General features: G+C 48.7%; 1 protein-coding gene across 1 annotated transcript; it reads right to left on the bottom strand.

The window, feature by feature from the left end:
* Nucleotides 1–5,426: 5,426 nt before the first annotated feature.
* DRD3 (dopamine receptor D3) lies at nt 5,427–16,818 on the bottom strand. Its single transcript, XM_010195875.2, has 6 exons — nt 16,537–16,818; nt 10,261–10,373; nt 8,935–9,077; nt 7,646–7,842; nt 6,427–6,760; nt 5,427–5,623 (listed from the first exon to the last, which is right to left on the bottom strand). Exons 1-6 carry the CDS (start codon nt 16,816–16,818, stop codon nt 5,427–5,429), a joined length of 1,266 nt encoding a protein of 421 aa, XP_010194177.1.
* Between the last annotated feature and the right edge of the window lie 2,730 nt (nt 16,819–19,548).

Genomic DNA, 19,548 nt, shown 5'->3' on the forward strand with positions numbered 1-19,548 from the left:
CCTCAAAATGCTAGCATTGATTAGATGCTCTTCAAAAACCATCACCATCTCAGTGTCCAAGACAGGGCTTTGCTTTGCAATAAGCTTAAGCCAAAGCTCTGTCTTGTGTAAGGCTGCTGCTTCCAGAGGAGCTGCTGCCCTGAGTGGGTTGATGTCAGCTGTGAACAGAGAACCAGGCTCGAGAGGCAGGTCCCCAGGTTGCTCAGAGAGTCTGCACTATGTCAGACTCCAGGCATACTCCCTGCTAAGGAAAGCTGCTCATGCTTAGCCCCACAGCAGGGTCCAGCTGAGCTCAACCGAATAGCTGGGCTGCTAGACTAAGGAGTCTAGGGAGGATTACCCAGGGAAGTGAGTTTTTCTGCCAGTCTTTGCTTTGTCCTTGTTGTAGACTGGAAATTGTGGGTTTTTTTAAATGTCTGTCTGGAGCTGGGATTGTTAAGAGGTGTCCAATAGCTGCTGCAAGGTGTACTGGAGCATGTTAGCTGTGCAGTGTCATCTGCAGAGCAGAGGGGCTGTGCTGGCTGCCTCCTCCATCATTTCCTTGCTTTCCCAGCAGGCAGCTTTCCATCATGGATGACTGTTTTACTGTCTGCCCCATGGGCCTTTGTGCTCTCCTGCTTAAAGACTCCTGTGTGACCTGATGCCTGTTGTGCCTGCTGCCGCCTTCGAGGGGAGAGAGTGTTTTATAGTTTCTCTCTGTTTATGTTTTGCAATGGAAAACAACAAAACAACTGCTGACTTTAGCTCTGGGTGGCTTTAGTTTGGTTTGCTTTTAGTAATTTGGGTAACCCATGTTTTCGCTGATAGATCTGAAGTTTAAGTCATGGCCTTTGAGAACACAGCCAAGAGCCATGGAACACATGCTGGGCTCTGATCTGTGATGCACATCTCCTGTTGCACTTGCACCCAAATAAGCCACAGCAGTAGTTACAACAACCACCAGACAGCAGCCTAAATAGAAATTTGTGGTGGTCTGTAAAGGGGTGACCATGAGCTATGGAGACGCTCTCTGCTTCCTTCTGCCCGCCATGCTTGCAGAGAGTGGCTGAGAGCTGCTCAGGGTGGCTTGTCTACTTGTGCCTTGTTTTTAGATGATCGGTACCCACCTTAAATACCTTCTACTGTCAGGGCTACTGCACAGTAGCCTGAAAGAGAGGTTACAGATCGAGAGGCACCGTGGAGGGTAGGTTGCCACCTGGCCAGCTGTCCTTTCTAGCCCAGAGTCAGGCTCTTACTACTTATTCTGAAAAACCTCTTATTCTGAACTACGCATTCATAATCCATTTTGTTTACGGAATCACAGAGTCACAAAATGATGGGGGTTGGAAGGGACCTCTAGAGATCATCTTGCTCAGCTCCCCTGTTAAAGCAGGTTCACCTCCATCAGATCACACAGGAACGTGTGTCCAGGCAGGTTTGGAAACCTCCAGAGGAGACTCCTCACCCTCCCTGGGCAGCCTGTGCCAGGGATCCCTCACCCTCACAGGAAAGAAGTTTCTCTTCATGTTCAAGTGAAAGGTCCTGTGTTGCAGCCTGCGCTCTTTACCCCTTGTCCTATCACTGGGTACTACTGAATGTTTTCTGCTCTAATGAAAAAGCACCTCAGAGTTGCATCCATCATCAGGTTACCCTGTGGGAGGAATCTGTGTGCGCTGGGAGATGCACACACACACCGGGGGGGGGAGGTTGTGCTGTTCAGGAGCCCCCAAAGAGTCCCATCACAGGCAGGAGCAGGAAGCAATATGTGCAACCAGCGTGTGCCACACCTACCACAGACATACCCCTGAGGTGCCCCAGATACATATAGAGAACATGAGGATCTCTGAGACTTTGCCCAAGTCCGTGTGTGGTGCTGTGAACCAGCTGTGTGTGTCTGCTAAGCTCAGTGAGGGTAACTCACTGCTGAGCCAGCCCTGGGAGTACACGGGCCCAGCGGCTCTGCTCATCCGCCTGGGCTCCTACAGCTCAGTCAGGGCCTATGGCCCTGTGAGCTGGGACATGTGTTTGCCTGGAGAAATGGTGGAGGCAGGAGATAAACGGCGTTTTTCAGTCCATTTCTCAGGCGTGCTGTAATTGCGTCTAGACAGTCAGTACTTGGACGGCTGCCTTCTACCTTGCTGAGGGGGAAGGCTGCTCTTCCCAGGGGATTTTGCCATCTCTGAAGACTCTTAGCTCTCCTCAGCTACAGTAGAGTTGCTTCCTGGCTATTTTGTCTGCTGGATCGTTTACAAATGGTATCCAGCATAAGGCACCTTAGCTATCCCATTCCTGCTGCCTGAGGGAGCAGAGTGAAGGTGAGCACAGGCTGCGAGACCCTTTGCTACTCTGACACATCTGCCCAGCCCCACCATCAGAGCAGGCCTCCTGACACTGGGAATTATTTACAGCCTGCAGCAGTCTCTGAGCTCCCTCTCTGCAGGAGAAGAGCATTCTGCATTCTCCAAAGGCTCTTCTAATGTGACAATCAGCATGTAAATGAAACCCTGGTAAAATGCCTGTGGTTCTTCAGCAGAGCACAGAGTCATGGCTAACCCCTTCCTTTTCCAGACAGATGTGGAGTCAGGGGAAAAGTAAAAACAAACTGACAAAGAAGAAAATGGTGCAGAAAATGAAGATTACGAGGAGGCATTTCAGTTAAAAACGAGGGATGCACGGATTATTCCACTGCAAAAAATGAGTGGGGGTTTGTGAAGCACAGGTCCTGGTGGGCTCCTCAGCTGTCCCTCTGGCTGGCTGGGCAGGGGCAGTGGGTGTCAGTGGGTCACACCTTTGATGGCTTCTGTTCCTTGGCCTTTCCTTTGAGGCCACCTGTGTTCACATTGCCACTGTAAAAACGGGTACACAACTCAAGCAGTACTTGAGGGATGGGGAGAAAGAGCTTGTTTTCTTTCAGACTTGGGTTTCTGTGATTATGGGTAGGTTTTGCAGTGCTTTTGTTTGTTTTGTTTTTGTCCTTGGCAGGTTATAGTTATAAAGGGATTGTCAGTTCTGTGATCTGATAGTTCAAATCTTAATTATTAAATAAAAGACCATGTTTTTAGATATTGAACTTTCCCCCATTCCCCAAAGCTATGTGGCTACTTAGAATACTGCTTGGTCTTCTATCACATCTCCTGTTCCTCACCTCTGTCCTGAATTGCTTTAGGGATCTCTGCTTGAGGAACAAGTTTGAGTTCAAGTAAGATCAGACAGAATGTGACACCTGAGAGATGCTAGACCAGGGCTTGAAATTGACCTAGTCACCCTTTAAAAGATCTTTTTCCTTATTTTCACCTTTCTGGCAACTGTGTATATAAAGCAACTGAAACTGGTCTCTGGTGATCTGTGTTATGAAGCAACTTAATGAGAATTACTTGAGCAGCAGTCTGTCCACACATTGATTCACTTGATGGATACCCGCAATGTCCTGTGCACCAAGTACCTCCCGTGCTGCCCAGCACCTGTGAGCAGATGGAATAACACTTCAGCCTGTCTGCCCGGCATAGCTGGGAAACTAATTGACCGTATTTTCAGAATTCATCTGCTGAAAGTGCTTAGAACAGCCGTTGATTTCTTTCCCAGTTGCAAGTAAATGCAAGTAATAACAAAGACCTCTTGTGGGTGTCCAGGCAGAGAATCATTTTGTAGAGGGAAAGTGCTGAGGGCTACAGGTGAGAAAAGGCTTATCACAAAGGTACCAAAACCTCCAGTTACATCTGTTGTTTATTGGATTAACGAGATTACAATGCAGAATGGAGGGCACCTCCCCAGGCAAACAATGCAGGCTGTGAGCACCTCCTCCCAAAACCCAGACAAACAAAAGAAGCTAGAGCTCTGCTTTGTGCTCCAGAGGCAGAGGACAATGGTTTTGTCTTTTTATTAGGAAAGAGAGGAAGCCTTTCCTGGGCTGAGGAGCTGTGGCATGGACCAGGCAGAGACAGCAAACACAGTTATGTTCAAAGCTGTCACACGAGTGTGGCTTAACAACACAGCTGAGGCTGGTATTGGGAGCAAGAGCTGGAACCTTGGATCAGTACAGTGAGGCAGGGAAATAAGGGAAACACATTGAGGCTGTCCCAGGTCAGGTTTGTCTATATAAGGTGAAGAGTGAGTGCCCTGGTATGAGACCAGCTTACATGGTACGGCAGGGCTTGTCTGATGTGCTCATCTGGGAATTGCTGGAGATGGCTTTGTAAAATCCTGCTGGGAAAGGACATCATTGCAGGGCTGTATTTGACCAGCTCCTGGAAGCTGGGATATATGGGCATCATGTCTGCTCACAGATGCATCCCTGGTGAGGAGAGCCAGGCAGAGTCCTGAATCTGATCCCGAGGCACACATCCTTTCTTACTGTGAGGGATGTTACTGAAACAGCTCCCCGTCAGGTGTGGGCTGTAACAGGAGTTATCACAGCAGTCAGATAGGACAAACCCTTAATCTAGCAGTGCTTCTGATGAAGAGAGGAGCACAAATACAGATTGTTCCCAAGAGACCACAAAAAAGTTTTGAGACGGGGGGCATGCAACCTGCCTCATCTGAAAATACAGGTTTGAGTCTATTGCAGGGATGACTGGAGATATCCTAGGCCACCTTCAATATTTAGTGGCATCAGTAGATGGGAGTTAAGTAGTGACCAATCTATAGCTGACCTGTGGGTTAGGAAGAGAGGGGACACTGTGATATTGTTGCACTTCTCATGCAATCTGACCTATCAGAGGGATGGCAGCCATCTCTCTACCTTGCAAGGGCATCACAGGGGAAGGTTTCATTTGCAACTGGGGAAATTTTCTCAAGCACTAAGACTGACTCAGTTTTACCAGCAAACCATCTGATGAAGAAAACAAGGACATTGTCATTTTTCCACCAGTGCTCCATTTCTAAGTTTCCGTGTCAGATTTTTGTTCTTGGCTCAGGATCCGTATCAAAGAGGTCATGGTCTGCCCTTTTAATTAGGACTGCTGCACATGAGCTGTGGGTGTCTTCTGCAGGAGGAGGCTCCAGCAGTGGGAGGGAAAAGGTATTCCCAGCTTGCAGGGGTGTGAGAGGAGGGATGCTGCCTGGGTTCCACGTGCTCTGCCAGCTTGGCAGCTTCCAGGATCTGTGTGCTGCTGTGGCTGATCTCCCACTGCTCACCCCGCTCTTCCTCCCAGCGCCGAGGGACTCCTGGGTTTTTCTCTGTGTCTTCTTCCCCCTCCCTCCCTAGAAGTGGGAAACACTTGTACTCTCTTCCGCAGGAGCGCTGCAGCTTGGTGTGGGCAGCCAGCCATGCAGGAGGTACAGAGAGTGCCTGGCACATCATGCCAACCACCACCACTACTGGCAGAGTGGAGCACTGTAGCTCCTCTAAGCGTGTAAAGCAGAGGGAGGGCAGAGCCCCTGTGCTTTGTCCTCAGCTCACGAGTGTGCTGCAAGCCACAGCCCGTGCAGCCTGGTGCTGGCCCCCGCCATCAACAGCACAGGATCTTGAGGAAGGCTTTGCGAAAGTCGGTGTTGAAGGTCGTGTAGATGATGGGATTGAGGGCACTGTTCACATAGCCGAGCCACGTGCTGGCACTGTAAAGCGCTCGGGACACGTGGCAGGATGGGCAGTGGGCGTTGAGGATGTGAATCAAGAAGAAGGGCAGCCAGCAGACTATGAACGCCCCTGGGTTTAGAGAGAGGGAGAAAACAATCCATGACTTATAGAAGTGACTACTTGGAAAGGGGCCTGCACCTGCGCCCTCTCCCTCCATCCTCTCCCTATTTCCATGCACGTGTCTGTGTTTGGTAAATACTGAAGGTGATGTTTATTCCTCATACAGAGGGACTTGGCAAGACCTCAGGCTCCTTGGGACCAGTTATGTGAATGGATGGATGAATGGAAGTTGCTGGGTGACAGACAAAACCAAGTGGCCACAACTTAGAGAGAAAAACTGCTGCCTCAGCTGCTCTGATCAGTTACAACCAGGGCTGCATTATTTCCCTGCTACTACTGAGTTCATGAGGGGACATAGTGTACCTGGTGACTGTGGCATGTCACTAGGGCACCAGACTCCTGGCTTCTGAATCCAGCTTTATGAGTTGGTTCCTCTGCTGCTCCTTGCCTCAGTTTCCCATTTAACTGGAACTAAGAGCTGCTACATGTATGGAAATCTAGGATTGTTGCAGCTTAATAATAGAATTAAGGAAAAATGAAAGCAAGAATGTTGGCTGTTGCTCCAGCTAGCATGGCTTGTTGGCCATTGGTTTAAAACAGAAGAGTAACAAAATAAATAAACCACAAACATACTTGTCTCCCAACATTTGAGAGCAATACCCCAGATCCCCAAATGTCCTCCAAATGGCAGCTGAAGTCTGGACCTGGCTTGCATTTTTAAAATCTCAATACTGTATCAGGAGATTCATTGCCCTTGCACATCCCAAACCATCACCCCTTGCACTTCACCAGACAGAGTGTCTCTCACTTACCCAGGACAATAGCTAGCATCTGCGTAGCCTTCCTCTCCCGAAGCTGGATCAGCCGGGGCTGCTGGTGTGCTAGCTTCAGAGAGCTGATGGTTTTGCCATCGCTGAGCCTTCGTACCTCCAGTCCTGGCTTCCTCTCTTCCAGCCTGCTGTGTTGTGCAGTCCCTGGTGTCTCGCTGAGGGAAGCCTCATGGCAGAAGCTGCGGTAACGCTGCAGACTAAAAACAGTCAGCAACTTCCTTTTGGTAGACATCTCCTGGCCTGGGCATTTGAGCGGGAGACAGCAGGGGAAAGTGCCTCGGCATCTCTTTGGCAAAGCTTTTCTCTCTGTGGGTTCCTGCAAAAGAGGATGCCACAGAGGAAATGGGAACCATCCAGACTATTCATTGGGTCAAAGGATGACAAACAAAGCTGTAGGAGACATCCTGAGCCTCACTTGCTCCTTAAATTTACACCATAGCCTTTGATCTTAGCTTATCAGAGGGGTGAGCCATCACTGGACAATTCTCTGCCTCCATCCCATCAAGGAGGAGCATGAGAACAAGAAGAGCCAAAACACTTGCTGTGCTAATGTTTCACTTGTATTTTTGTGTTGCCCTTGCTCCCTTCAACGTCCCCACCCTTATAAAATGTAGCTTCACTGGGAGAAAATGAGTAAAGCAAGCAGATATGCGTGACCAGGCGATCCCTTTCAAACCACTGTGCTGGTTCCCATGGTTGCAGCTTCTTCATCTAAAAAGGTCAGTGGAACAAATGCTCCATGCACCATGAGCATTTTGACCTCTTAAGTCTGTCTGATGAAGAGGGTTTGGGGTTTTTAAAATAATCCAGGTTAAAGCCTGTGAAGCCCTGAGACTGAGGCTTCCTAGTGCAAAAATCAATCAATGAAGACATTAAAATCAATAAATGATGAAACTATCCAGGCTTCTGCATGTCTGAGAAAGACCTACTCTGAGGAAATATTGAAGTAGGCTGATCTCTTTTCTAGTTGCACAGTTCTAGAGGGCAGAGATACATAGGGAAAACCTTCTTTCCAGAGGGCTGCGAAGGATTTAACTGGACCTTTTGTATCTCAAGCAACACAGTATATGAGCGAGGGGTGGGACGAAAACATGCCACGTCCCTCCTGTATGGATTCCACCCTGTGCTCTGACTCTTTGAGGGGAGGAGACAATGCATGCCCTGTCCTTTTTGACATCTCCTGCTTTCACGTGGATCTTACTTTGTGTGCATAGCACGGTTTGGTGCTGGCGCTGTGGCTGCCCTGACGGGTGAGGGATCTCTTCTTTTGTCTTTGTCTTAGCACGAGGTAAATCCGGACATAGAGCAGCAGGGTCACCATGAAGGGAAGGTAGAAGGACACCAAAGAGGAGTAGATGATGAAACTAGGGTTGGATATGGAACAGACACTGGGGTCCCCTGGGGAGGAGAAGAGAGAGAGAGAAGAGCAGCTGAGCTGCTTCAGTGTGGTACAAGAAAGCTCTGATACTTTGGCAAAGCAAGTCCATAGGTATGTGGGGAACAAAAGCAGCCTAAGGAGTACAAGTATCTCCCGTTTCTGTTCCAAATTTTACCGTGGCCTACTCCCTCACCTAACTGATGCTTGAAATGGACTTTACCTAGGGCCATCTGGCATGCATCTGCCTGCTTTTCTGACCAGCAGTTCTGCCCCATTCTCTCATGTCTATTCCCATTCTTTTTCAGAGGATCCTTCCTCCTTTCGTCCTTTCTCCTGTTCCTCTGATGGCCTCTGAGCTGTCTAGATGCAGAAGTGTGCCTTCACCCACATCTGCCTGGATCAGTCTGTGAGGGACAGCAACATGTCCTATCCCTCATCCCATTCTTGCCTCAAGCACTGCATAGAGGATGGATGGGGAGCAGAGGACTTCTGCCTGTGGCTGAGGTGGCAGGAAGGCTCCTGTGCTACTCTGCCTCCAGGGAGAATGGGCTGCCCTAGGTGAGGAGAAGGAGAAAGACCAACCTGCTTCCAAGGAGGAGGCTAAATTGTTTTCTCTCCTCAAGGGATTAGATAAAGAACCAAACGGCTAGTTGGATGGTAAGAAGTTTTCTCACAAGCAGTGGCAGTAGCAATCCTTGCTGTTCAGAAGTATGTCCTGTATCAGATTTAAAACTGTGTGTCTGGAACTTTTGATACCGGCAAGATGCAGTAAGTCTGATGTGTGTGTTGAACGTGCTGTGTGTCTGGAGATCTGCTCTGTGTGCACAGAGCCATTGTCTAGGGGAATCTTTAGGCCTGAACACTTGGATGGGCATTGATTTGGCACTAAAGCAGGTAGGTCTGTCCTCAGAGTAATAGTCAGTGTCTGCTTGAGCAAATGGCAAGTTTGTAGACAAGAGCACATTTGCTCTCAGCACTGGAGATTTTTCTGACCCTTCAAAGCATGCTTCCCAGTTCCCTAGAATTTCCTGTGACTTGGAAAGCCTGCAGGACCCACGTTAAATGACCTGGCAGAACAGCTCCATTTCCAACCCCTCCCTGCATGCACCAACCTGTAGTATTGAAGCCGAAGAGGAGAGGGCATGACACTGCAAATGCCAACATCCAGACTATCACAATCATGAGAGACACTCTCCTGCAGGAGCTCTGCCCAGTGCTGTACTGGTACTGGACTGGTTTCACTACTGCAGTGTATCTGCGGATCAAACCAGCTCCAGAAAAAGGAGAGGTAAGAATGGAGGGAGGAAAAGGACCAGATTTTTAAGGGATAAATGAAAGGCATGTAGAGAACATGATGGTGAAGGTGGTGGAGAGACGATCAGAGGATGGGATCAGCAATTTGTAGAAATGGTAAGCGGAGCGTTGGGGGGAGGAAGAGAGGAAATCAGAGTTAGCTGGCAGCATTGCACAGAAACATTCTGTAGAACTGCCAGCACTGGGAAACTGCAAGGTTTGGAATACCAGACGGATCTAGAAACCCCAGGATAACCCCACCCCTCAAACCCCTAAGGTAATACATGTGCTGCTGGGAAAGGGCAGTGTCTGGAGCAACCTCAGCCTGCCACACTCAGTGCCTCAGCTGCCTGCCCTGGCCTTGGCCTTGCTGGCAGCCAGAAGGTTGCCCACAGGCGGGTGTTCGGGGCCTTCGGCTGCTGGAGTGCCCCAAAGGGTGCAGTTCAGCAAGGTTTGGAAGGCATGGGTAGCCCACAGGCTGCTCCTTGCAGACAAAGCCAAAATGAAAGGGGGATAGAGATTCCTGTGGAGGAACATCAGACCAACCCAGTGCTGAGAGCTGCTTTGTACGATTACCCTTGAACCACATATTACAAAGGTACAGCATGCAGTATTTTTTCTTTCCGCTACTCCTCAGTCCTAACAGCACCATGTGTGCCGAGGTCTTGGCTCCCAGTCCTCAGCGTTGCTTAAAATTGGATCTGTTTTAAGATGCAGGAAAACAGGACAAAGCTGAAGATTACATAACAAGTCTTCACCTCTCCCTATGTATATGGCAGGACTTTGTTTATTAAGACTTCATGAGTGAGGTCTCCAGCAGGAGAAGCCCTCTTTGAAACTCAATGGGAATTAGATGAACATTTCTGGTTCCAGCCTTCAAAATGCACAAGGACGTGGTTGATGACCTACTGGTGACGTTTTATTGCTTGTGCCTCTCTGCCCTTAAGTGCAGACATCTTCAGGGACCTGGTGGACAAAGCCACGTTAATAGCAGTAGTGCCAGTGATAGACTTGCAGGGAGGTTTGTGTTCCTGAAAACACTGATGTTGCCTGTGCAAACCCCGCTTCCTTGTCCCTGACACACTGGGGTATGGGGCCAACCATCTCCAAACTACATCCCCCCCTGCATTGCTGTTGGCTCTCACCTGTCAATGCTGATAGCACAGAGGTTTAAAATGCTGGCGGTGCACATCATTACATCCATGGTGACGAAGATATCGCAACAGACGCGGCTAAAAGTCCAGACTCCTCCGGTCACCTGCATCAGCAACCAGAACACTGTCAGCCTTGTTCTGTGTCAAAGCCTGAGAAGTTGCATATAAGGAGATGCTCTCCTCCAAGTATCTCAACAGCTAGATGAGTTGGTGTCCACTGTGAGGTGCAGAGGGAAACTGAGGCACCTACATTGCGTGCCAGTAGGTCACAAAGAAGGAATTGCACCTCGACTTTAATTCTTCAGTTACTCTTACAGAGAGAGGCAGAGTAAAGAAATAGATGGCAGCTCTCTCTTCCCTTAAGGCCTAGCATGAGAAATTGATTTAAATTTGATAGCACTGTATATATCCTTTGATTAAGGATTATCTGAGACAATCTAAGGGCTGAAAGTGTTTCTCAGCGTAGCTGCTGGAGTTCTCTTGCAGGCAGTGAGCTGGAAAAGTGCTGCAGAATTGTATGCATTTATGTATGAAACAGAGACTTGAGGCTTCTCTAAAACCTTATTTGGATTCTTATCTCAGTTACAGATTTTGATTACTACATCTGAGTGAGAGCTCACAATCTATCAAGATAAAAGGTTTGGGTTTGCTACCATGTTGAGCTTTTGACTGGTTGTTTTGAGTCTTTTAATCTTGAGTAATTGTGAAAGATAAGCTGTGGCCAATCTTTGTGATGGGAGAAATGCATTGTTTTAGCCTAGCCATTAAGTTCTTGACAATGACCTCTTTGGTTGACAACAACATGCTCAAAGCACAGTGTGGCACTGCTCTCCTCAGAGCTGGGATGACAGATAGACCCTGAGAGAGATGGTCTTCCTCTGCAGGCACCTCTTGTAGGAGATGGATAAGGGGGCAGCCTACCCTTGTGCAACAGGAAAAATACTGATCAATGACAGCGAGTCCAGTGGAGGGCCACCAAGACAGTCCCTGGGGGCTTCAGTGCCTGAACCAGCTGATAGGGCTGGTTCAGCCTGGAGAAGAGGGGGCTTGTGAGGGGTGGAAGCTAGCAGCAGTTCTCTGCTTCCTAGTGGGATGTTATTCAGAAAGTTGGAGCCAGGTTACTGAGGCAGAGCCAGGCTTTTCACAGTAGAATGTGGTGGGAGGATTAGAGGTGACAGGCATAAATTGAAAGGAGGAAGGCGCAAACTGGTTATAAAGGTAAGCTTTCTGACCGTGAGGATAGTGAGGCGGTGGAGCTGGTTGCTTGGTGAGTTTTGTGCATTGTCTGTTCTTGGTGGTTTTCAAGACTCACTCAAAAATACTTATATCAGATCAGACTGGAGAGGGTATCACAAGTAAGCTTGGCTTCTAAGTTAGTGACTCAATCCTGTAGGAAGTGTTGATCATAGAATGGTAGGGGGTGGAAGGGACCTTTAGAGATCATCTAGTCCAACCCTCCTGCAGAAGCAGGATCACCTAGATCAGGTCGCATAGGAACATATCCAGGTGGGTCTTGAAGACCTCCAAGGAAGGAGACTCCACAACCCCCCTGGGCAGCCTGTGCCAGGGCTCCCTCACCTGAACAGTGAAATAATTTTTTCTTACATTTAAGTGGAACTTTTTGTGTTCCAGCTTCATCCCATTACCCCTTGTCCTGTTACTAGATATCATAGTAAAAAGGGCTGCCCCAGTCTCCTGACACCCACAGGAGGGTGTCAGGAGGTTGATGTCTAGGAAGGACATAGCTCCCTGCAGAGAGAAATACAGACCACTCTTGTGTGAGTTGTTTTCAAAGAAATACTCCCGAGAAACATAAATGGTTTTGATAGTGCCAGCATTCCCACACATGGGCAAAGAAACTTGCCGCAGAGAGCTGTGTCTTTAGGGTGTTCTGCGCTGTCAGAAGTCATAAATGAGGCAGTCTTCCGTTAGACCTCCCTGACCCTGAGTGAATGCAAGGGAGATAAATGGGAATTGTCTTGCAAAATGTAGTAAGGAACTGTCATCTTCAGTTCTCTGATACTTGTGGGGATTCTTTGGTTTAGTTTAAGAAAAGCAAGCAGAGAAAAAAACCTGAAACCCTGTAGAGATTTTTCTGCACAATTAACTGGTCTATGAGATGTGCAAACTGAAGGCTGTTCCTCTGAAATTAGGAACCTTAAAAGGCAGGTTCAGTATTCAAAGAAGCTCCACACTGGTTTTGCTTTAGTTGCAGATTTTAAGATCTGCTTGACCATCTCAAAATATATATTAAAAAAATTATAAATGCTGGAAGGCTTTGTAGTGGCACACAGAAAAGAAGCATTTCGGTAGTCTGAGGCAAAAAGCAAGGCAGTGTCTGTGTGATCTGTGGAGTCTGAAGGATATTTCAGCAGGAGCTGCTGCCAGGTGTTCACAAAAAAGCCAGCTGCCACTAGCCCAGCAGATGTGCAAGCACTTAACTGAGTGAGTTTTCAAGGTCTTCAGCACATTCAAACGTTAAGAATCTGAACGATTAAAACTGAAGAAGGTGGTGGTGGGAATGGCTCTGAAGTGAACTCTCTCAGGATGATGCATTTAGATTATACTACACTACAGCTTGTATTAAGAGGATGCTTCAGAGATCAAAATGTTTGGTTTTAAAACCCATCCTCACTTGCGCTGGCCATACCTTCTATAATGGTATAGAAGTCTGCTGAAGTCAGTGAAGCAGTGAATATTTACCTGTGGGGTATGTGGATCCAAAATCTATCCCAGAATTTAATAGTGAAGAGGAGCCTTTTTTATTATAGATCCTGTTCACCACTTTTAAAATCCAATTTGTGCTCTTCCTTTTGTTGCTCTGTTCTGCTCACCTTTGCTACAGCAGCTAGAACTTGCTACTGTGTATGGCTGGTCTTCATGTGCTGGCAGGGTACCTGTTCTTTATCCCTTTATTGCCTTTTGTCTGGGAATCAAAAAGCACATCACAGGTACTAACTGAATGAAGCCTCACAACTGCCTGGGTGAGGTGGATGGCCAAATATTATTCTCTTACAGCTGATAAGAGCAAACCACAGAGAGACGAGCTGATACAATCTCTCATTACCACTCAGCGCGAGTGCGGCAGGAGTGGCAATGGAGTCCAGGAAGAAATCCTGGCTCTGTCAACGACAATGATAAAGCTCCCTATAGACTATTTAGGTCAAGTTCTTACCTCATCTGTCTTGATGACCAGTCTGATTTATCCACAAAATTGCAGTATTATTATTTTTAACTTCTCAACCCTACAGGGACTCTTCCAGTTTAAAAAAAAAGTAAATCATTGTGCATTCATAAACTTATGTAATCCATCGCTCTCTTGAATCCCTAAAAAGAAGAATCTCTGTAAATCAGGTATGTAAGACGATGCCCTATTGAGGAATGCATGGATGGGAAAGTATGAACACTGAGTTGCATCAGGTGAGGACACACATGTAAGTAGCAGTGCATCTAAACAGGCTCACTCAGTTGGTTTGTGTTTAAGAGAGTGTTCTTCCTGGGGGTGCTATTAGCTCCCTGCATCTGTGAAATGGCTGCTTATGTTTTTTGCACAGCAGGAATAATTAAGGGTGTGCATGTGGTCAGGCCTGAAGTGGTAAGCTCCTGAGCTGCAGTCACTCAGTTGTCCATACTCCATGGGTCTGGTGAGCTCAAAGAGCAGTTGTAGGTCTCGTGGCTCCAATGTGAGAGCCATGGAAGAGAAGACGGTGTTACTTTCACACATTCTGAACAGAGCTGCAGATTGGACCTCAGTGTCATTCTCTGAGGCTTGTTTCCCTTTGGAGGTAGAATTGGATGTGGTATGAAGACTGAGAAGGATGCTCCAGGCCATGCTGGTACATGTCCTTCTCCATTTATACAGTGACTATAGGCATGATGGTATTTGATGCCATCAAATTGCAGTGGTCAGGATACCCTAATGTTACTGTCTTAAGAAACCACGATAGACTTCAGTAGTCACGCAGGCCTCAGCATCAGAAGTCAGTAAAGAGCTGGGGTAGCAGTATTGGTATATTTAGACCTACCTGTTGACCCCAGAAGATTGCTAGACACAGTGCTGAATAGCATTTTTGTGCCAGAAACCTCATTAGGTGGAGGCAAGGATTTTGAGGTTATGAACTGCTCCTATTGTTCTTCTGTCACAGTGCTCCCAAAGGACTTCTCAGAAAGAGAAAGTTCTGGTGAATGATTAAGTGCCAAATTTCATGGAGAAGGTCCAGCCCACAGATGGCTCTAAAAATTGAGTGTAAAGCACAAAGAGGTGCACAAGTGACATTTAAATCTGAGGTATTCATCCATCCTTACCTTCTCCATGAATAATGGCCAGGGTCTCAGATGTATGATTTGGCAAACATTCAGTAGATGAATAGGTATTGTACACGGTTTTGGGGACTGAATGGTTTCTTGGCAATTTCCAGGCCCACAGTGTACTGAAGCATGATGCCGTTTCTGCTTCATTGGTAGCATCACTGATCCATAAACAGCAGCAAATACCTAAAGTACTTTGGTGGTTTTGGGCTGCTTTTTAAGTCTTAAGTCTTGCTGGATCCCTACAACACAAGTTCTCTAGGAGAAACTGCACAATGCTGGGAGCGATTGATTGAGTTTGGGATGTGTGTGGATTCTTCTCCCTGTTGTTTGCATGGCTCTTGGATCAGCTACCTTGATTATCCAAGAGATGGAAATGAACCTTGACTGGGTCTACCAACAGCTAAGGAACGGACCTAGTGCTGTGCTCACCAATCGTGACCAGAGCACTGCACGGGGGCAGAAGCTGCTTCACAGATGTGCCTCAGTCCCACCATCTTCAGTTCACAGTGTGAACAGTGAGTGCTGAAGCCTTTTCTAATGCAAAGCATATTGTAATTTCATTAAAGACTGGAATACATTCAAGGTGGTGGAGTATTCCAGCTTCAAACAAAATTTGACTTGTAATAACACTTTTTTAGTTACAATCAAATTGCGGAGTCTAATTCTGTCTTGCTGAGATGGCTTCCCCTCCCCCCCCCCCCCCCTCACTCCTTGTGTTTTGATCATTTCATGAAACACAGCTGAGCTGTACATGTCCTGCAGGCCAGCTCCAGGACTGCTCCACACAGATTATTCCAAACGTTGTTACTGGCTTCATTAAGAACATGATCACACATGCAGTATCATGGTGCTCTCTTTGTTCTTTCACTCCACAGTGATGCTCTACACAAATCATTAACCATCAATGCCCTTATTAATAATAATTATACACAGAACAAACCCTTAATTTCTCTTAATTGTAGCCTTGCTGAGACTGCAGTGGGCACAGTTTAGGAAATGGGCTTGGATGAACACGAGGGAAATGCCTAGACTGGATGCCAGAGCTTAGAGCTGTGTTGCCTATTCAATCTACTATGCTGGCAGAGGAGGGCTGTAGGCCACTGCCAGTCCCTTGCCACTTGATCATATCATGAAGCCTCATAGTAGGTCTGGCATTTGCTGGTGTTGTGTCGTCCTACTTTCTGTTCATGCACTGCGTGGTCCATATGCACAAGTCAAAATCCTCTGTTTCTGCTTTGTTTTGAGGGAAAGAGGTCAGGCAAAGGTGGGGAGCTGCCAACAGAATATTTACCCTACCCTTCAGCCTGATCCTGGCTTGCCCCCTACAGAAGAAACATGAGGCTTCAGCAAGATCATAGCTCAGAGGCTTATTCTGTCTCTGTCAGCATGAGAACAGGGTACTAGGGCTCAGCTGAAAGCTTACAGCTGGTAGTTGTTCCCTCTAATTTTTCCAGACCTACTGGTTTTTGTGAATTACTATAAAAACGCTGAAGAGAACAGATAAAAATATTCAACTGTAGCATACCTTCATGTATTTACTTTAGTAAAGTTATTTGCCCCAAGAGTGGCTTCATCAATTCAGGATTTTGCCACTGTGTGGAAGGATTTGGTTTCCATCTTTGCTGCCCTGTGTCTGATGATGTTGTCCACATTGTGCATGGTCATGCCAGTACATTTTTACTGCCATTTAAGATGCCCCAGGGACAGCAAGGTTCAGAGTATCTTCTGACATGTGGGACTGTGGTGCGTTTATCTGGCATGTGCCCAGCCTACAACGGCCATCTGTGTGACACTGTGGCCTGCTATGACCCTGCAAAGTGCCTTGAGCTAGCTGAGGGGTTAAAATATCACTGGACTTTATCTGAACCAGAGCTGGCCTATCCTGTGAGCATGCACTAATGCTGGTGAACTTGTACCATGGTTAAATTCTGATAATGTTTCCTGAGATGTACTCACCTCCAGGTACACCACCCATGGCATCACCAAGGTAGCCACCAGCAGGTCTGCCACTGCCAGGCTCACCACAAGGTAGTTTGTCGTGGTTTGCAAGGTACGTTCTCTCAGCACAGCTAAGCAGACCAGCACGTTCCCAAAGATGATGGCCAAAATCAAGATGCAGTAGCAAAGGGCATAGTAGGCATGTGAGCGTGGCAGGTCAGGCTCTGTAGTGTTGTCTGCCCCACAGGGAATAGGGCCAGTGGTGTTAGGATGACTGCTGGTTCTTGTGAAGAGGGCCATGGGGAGGCCACTGTAAAGAGAAAGAAAGAGGGGGCTGAAAATCAGAGCTGTATGGTAACTGTGGAGCACATTACTTTTTGTGGATGGTGTGTGATTCTAGGCAGAGCTTTGCCTAAAGTCTTACTTGGCCTTTTTTGGTTTTCACTGAATCTAAGCTAAGAGAAGAATGCAACACTTAATGCAAGATTTCACCCCCTGTGTGCACCTGAAAGATGCATCTTGCTGACCAACCCATCTGTAGAGAAGTGGCAATGCTTTAAGATGCACCAAAGTCACTCCCACGGTATGAGTCAGCCAGGCAAGTGTGAAAGACAACAATTTGTAGTCTGAGTAGGCTGAGGAAGACCCAAACTAGGGTCCAACCAGAAGCTTGGACCTAGTATCTTTTCTTCTATGAAATACTCTCCCGCTTCTCTTGTTAAAAAGTGTCTTCAATAACTTCATGCACTTTCAGTGCTTGGCAGCCTGGCAGAGAGATGGCACCTGCAATGCTCAAGTAGCCTTTTGAACCCTGCCTGCCTGGCAGCAGTCACAACCTCCTGAATTACTCTTTTCCTGAAACATGTTTCTGTCCCAGGCCTTCTGTTCCAATAACGCTCTGCTTCAGCCCTGCCTGCCTTGCCAAAGCTTGACTGTCAGTGCTGCCCCCGTTTCATCCGTACTGAGCTCTATGTTTTCCATGCATGGCCAGGCTATGCACTTCCCATTCTGAAGAACAAATCAACTTGTCATTTGGGATGAAATAATGGAAGGATGCTTGCAGGCTGCTCGGAATTTCTTTTCCTTACAATGGACTCATGATTGTGCTCAGGAACCTACCCTTTCTTGATTTAGCAGGAGGGTGATTTTTTTCCCCAGGAATATGAAGGCTGCTGTCCCAAGGTTGTTCTGTGACATTTAATCTCTTGTATCTGTTTCTTTTTTTTTTTCCCATTGCTAGTGCTCCCATTGCTGAACTCATCATCTGTATGACAGGCATGAAAGCCAAGGACACAACGTTGCAGTGCCAATGGTATAAATATCACTCTTTGTTCCACCTTGCCCCTTGAACAGCAGCATCTGCGATGCACGCTCTCCTGGAGGACTAGCTGTGTAATAGGTATAAATTGTATAAATGTGTATAAATTGTCACTTGCTCCTGCTGCTTTGTAGCTGGGAGAGGGCAAGGGCTGAATGAGATGGGAACTGAGCTTCTCTGTGTCCCGCGAGGACGGATGTCTCAGGACAGGGGTGGAACAATCTCTAACAGCATGTATTTTCTTTCAAAGTGCCTGTGCTCATCTATCCTCTTTCTTTTGCCTGCCCCTGACAAAAAAGTTAAGCCCTCCACAGGATCTGAAGGATTTCCCATAGCGTGAGTGCTGCTGCTGAGTCCAGGACCGTTTGCTCATAAAACAGTCTGGCTGCAGCCACCTGAAGACAGGACTCATTTTACAGTGTCCCTTGCACCAACAAAGCTCCCACTCTAGGAAATCTATATTGTCCAGGGCTGTGACAGGCAAGTCCTGTAGCATTGGAAAAAAACCCATCATTAAATAACTGCCTGGCTGATAAGCAAAGCCGTGACAGGGAATGAACAAAACATCATGTGCAATATAACCAAAAGGCTTATGGCACTGCATTACACAGGGGTTTTTTCCTGTCTCCGACCATTCCATCCTAAAGCAGTATTTTCGACTTTTACCCAGAGGCAAATCTTCCCTACCAGGATGGCTCCCAGCTCCCCACCCCCAGCCAGCCCAGGCCCCCCAGGCCCTGGACTCCCCCATACCCCTACGCTGGCCCTACCTGTCAGATTGATGTCACTGCAGGTGAGTACCAGGGTACTGGCATGCTGACGTGCCAGGGTACCGGCATATCCACACAGGGGGATACAGGCACAATGGGACATCAAGGTATCAGGGCACCCATCACCTGGGACAGGAGCTGCAGCAGGGACAAGAGTCGCTGCCGTGGAGATGAGCAAACGAAGGGGAAGGGGAGGGATGCTCCTCCCGTGGGTGTCAGCCTCGGAGGGATCCGGGTACAGGTCCCGGTCCGGATGGCACGGTCCGGGTGCGGGTTCAAGCGCGGGGCACAGGGCGCAGGGGAGAGGTGCAGCTCTCAGCTTTGGGTCCAGGCATGGCCGCAGCTTTGGGTCCGGCTCCGGGTGCTGCTCCTCGACTCCCCGCCGTGTCCCCGGCCCGGGGCGATGCCGTGGGGTGCCGGGGAGCGAAACCTAGGAGTGCGGGGGGGGTGGGGGGGCGGGGGATGGCGGTAGTTCTGCGGAGAAAGAGACCGCCGGCTTCGGGCTGGAGGGGAGCGGGGGGACAGCAATTAGGACTTACCCCTGGCCCATCGGGCCGTGGCAGCGCCGCCGAGCAGGGCTCCGTCCCGGTCCCAGTGCCAGCGACGCCGCCGCCCGGCCCGCCCCTCTGCCCTCCCGCTGCCCTCCCGGTGCGGAGCGGAGCGGCCGTGCGGTGCGGTGCGGGGCGGTGCGGTGCGGTGCGGTGCGGTGCGGTGCGGTGCGGTGCGGGGCGGTGCGGTGCGGTGCGGTGCGGGGCGAGGCGGGGCGGCGCCGGGCCGGGCTGGCCACCTCCTTCCCACCCGCCCCCCTGACCCTGCCCCACCGGCGGCGGCGGGCCGGGGCTCCGCGATGCCCGGGGAGGGGGCAGCTCTTCCCATCCCTTCCTCCAGCGTCCGAGTGGTTGGCCCTCTCCCAAAGGGGCCTGGCGGAGGGGTCTGGGTTAG

Source organism: Colius striatus, chromosome 1 (genome assembly GCF_028858725.1).
Source record: "Colius striatus isolate bColStr4 chromosome 1, bColStr4.1.hap1, whole genome shotgun sequence".
NCBI lineage: Eukaryota > Metazoa > Chordata > Aves > Coliiformes > Coliidae > Colius > Colius striatus.

Excerpts from the sequence above, each read along its gene's own strand:
- DRD3 (XM_010195875.2), bottom strand. The coding sequence starts at position 16,818 with ATGGCCCTCTTCACAAGAACCAGCAGTCATCCTAACACCACTGGCCCT. Across the intron at positions 10,374-16,536 it reads CATGGGTGGTGTACCTGGAG|GTGACCGGAGGAGTCTGGAC; the intron begins GTGAGTACATCT and ends TTGCTGATGCAG. Across the intron at positions 9,078-10,260 it reads TGTGCTATCAGCATTGACAG|ATACACTGCAGTAGTGAAAC; the intron begins GTGAGAGCCAAC and ends TTTGATCCGCAG.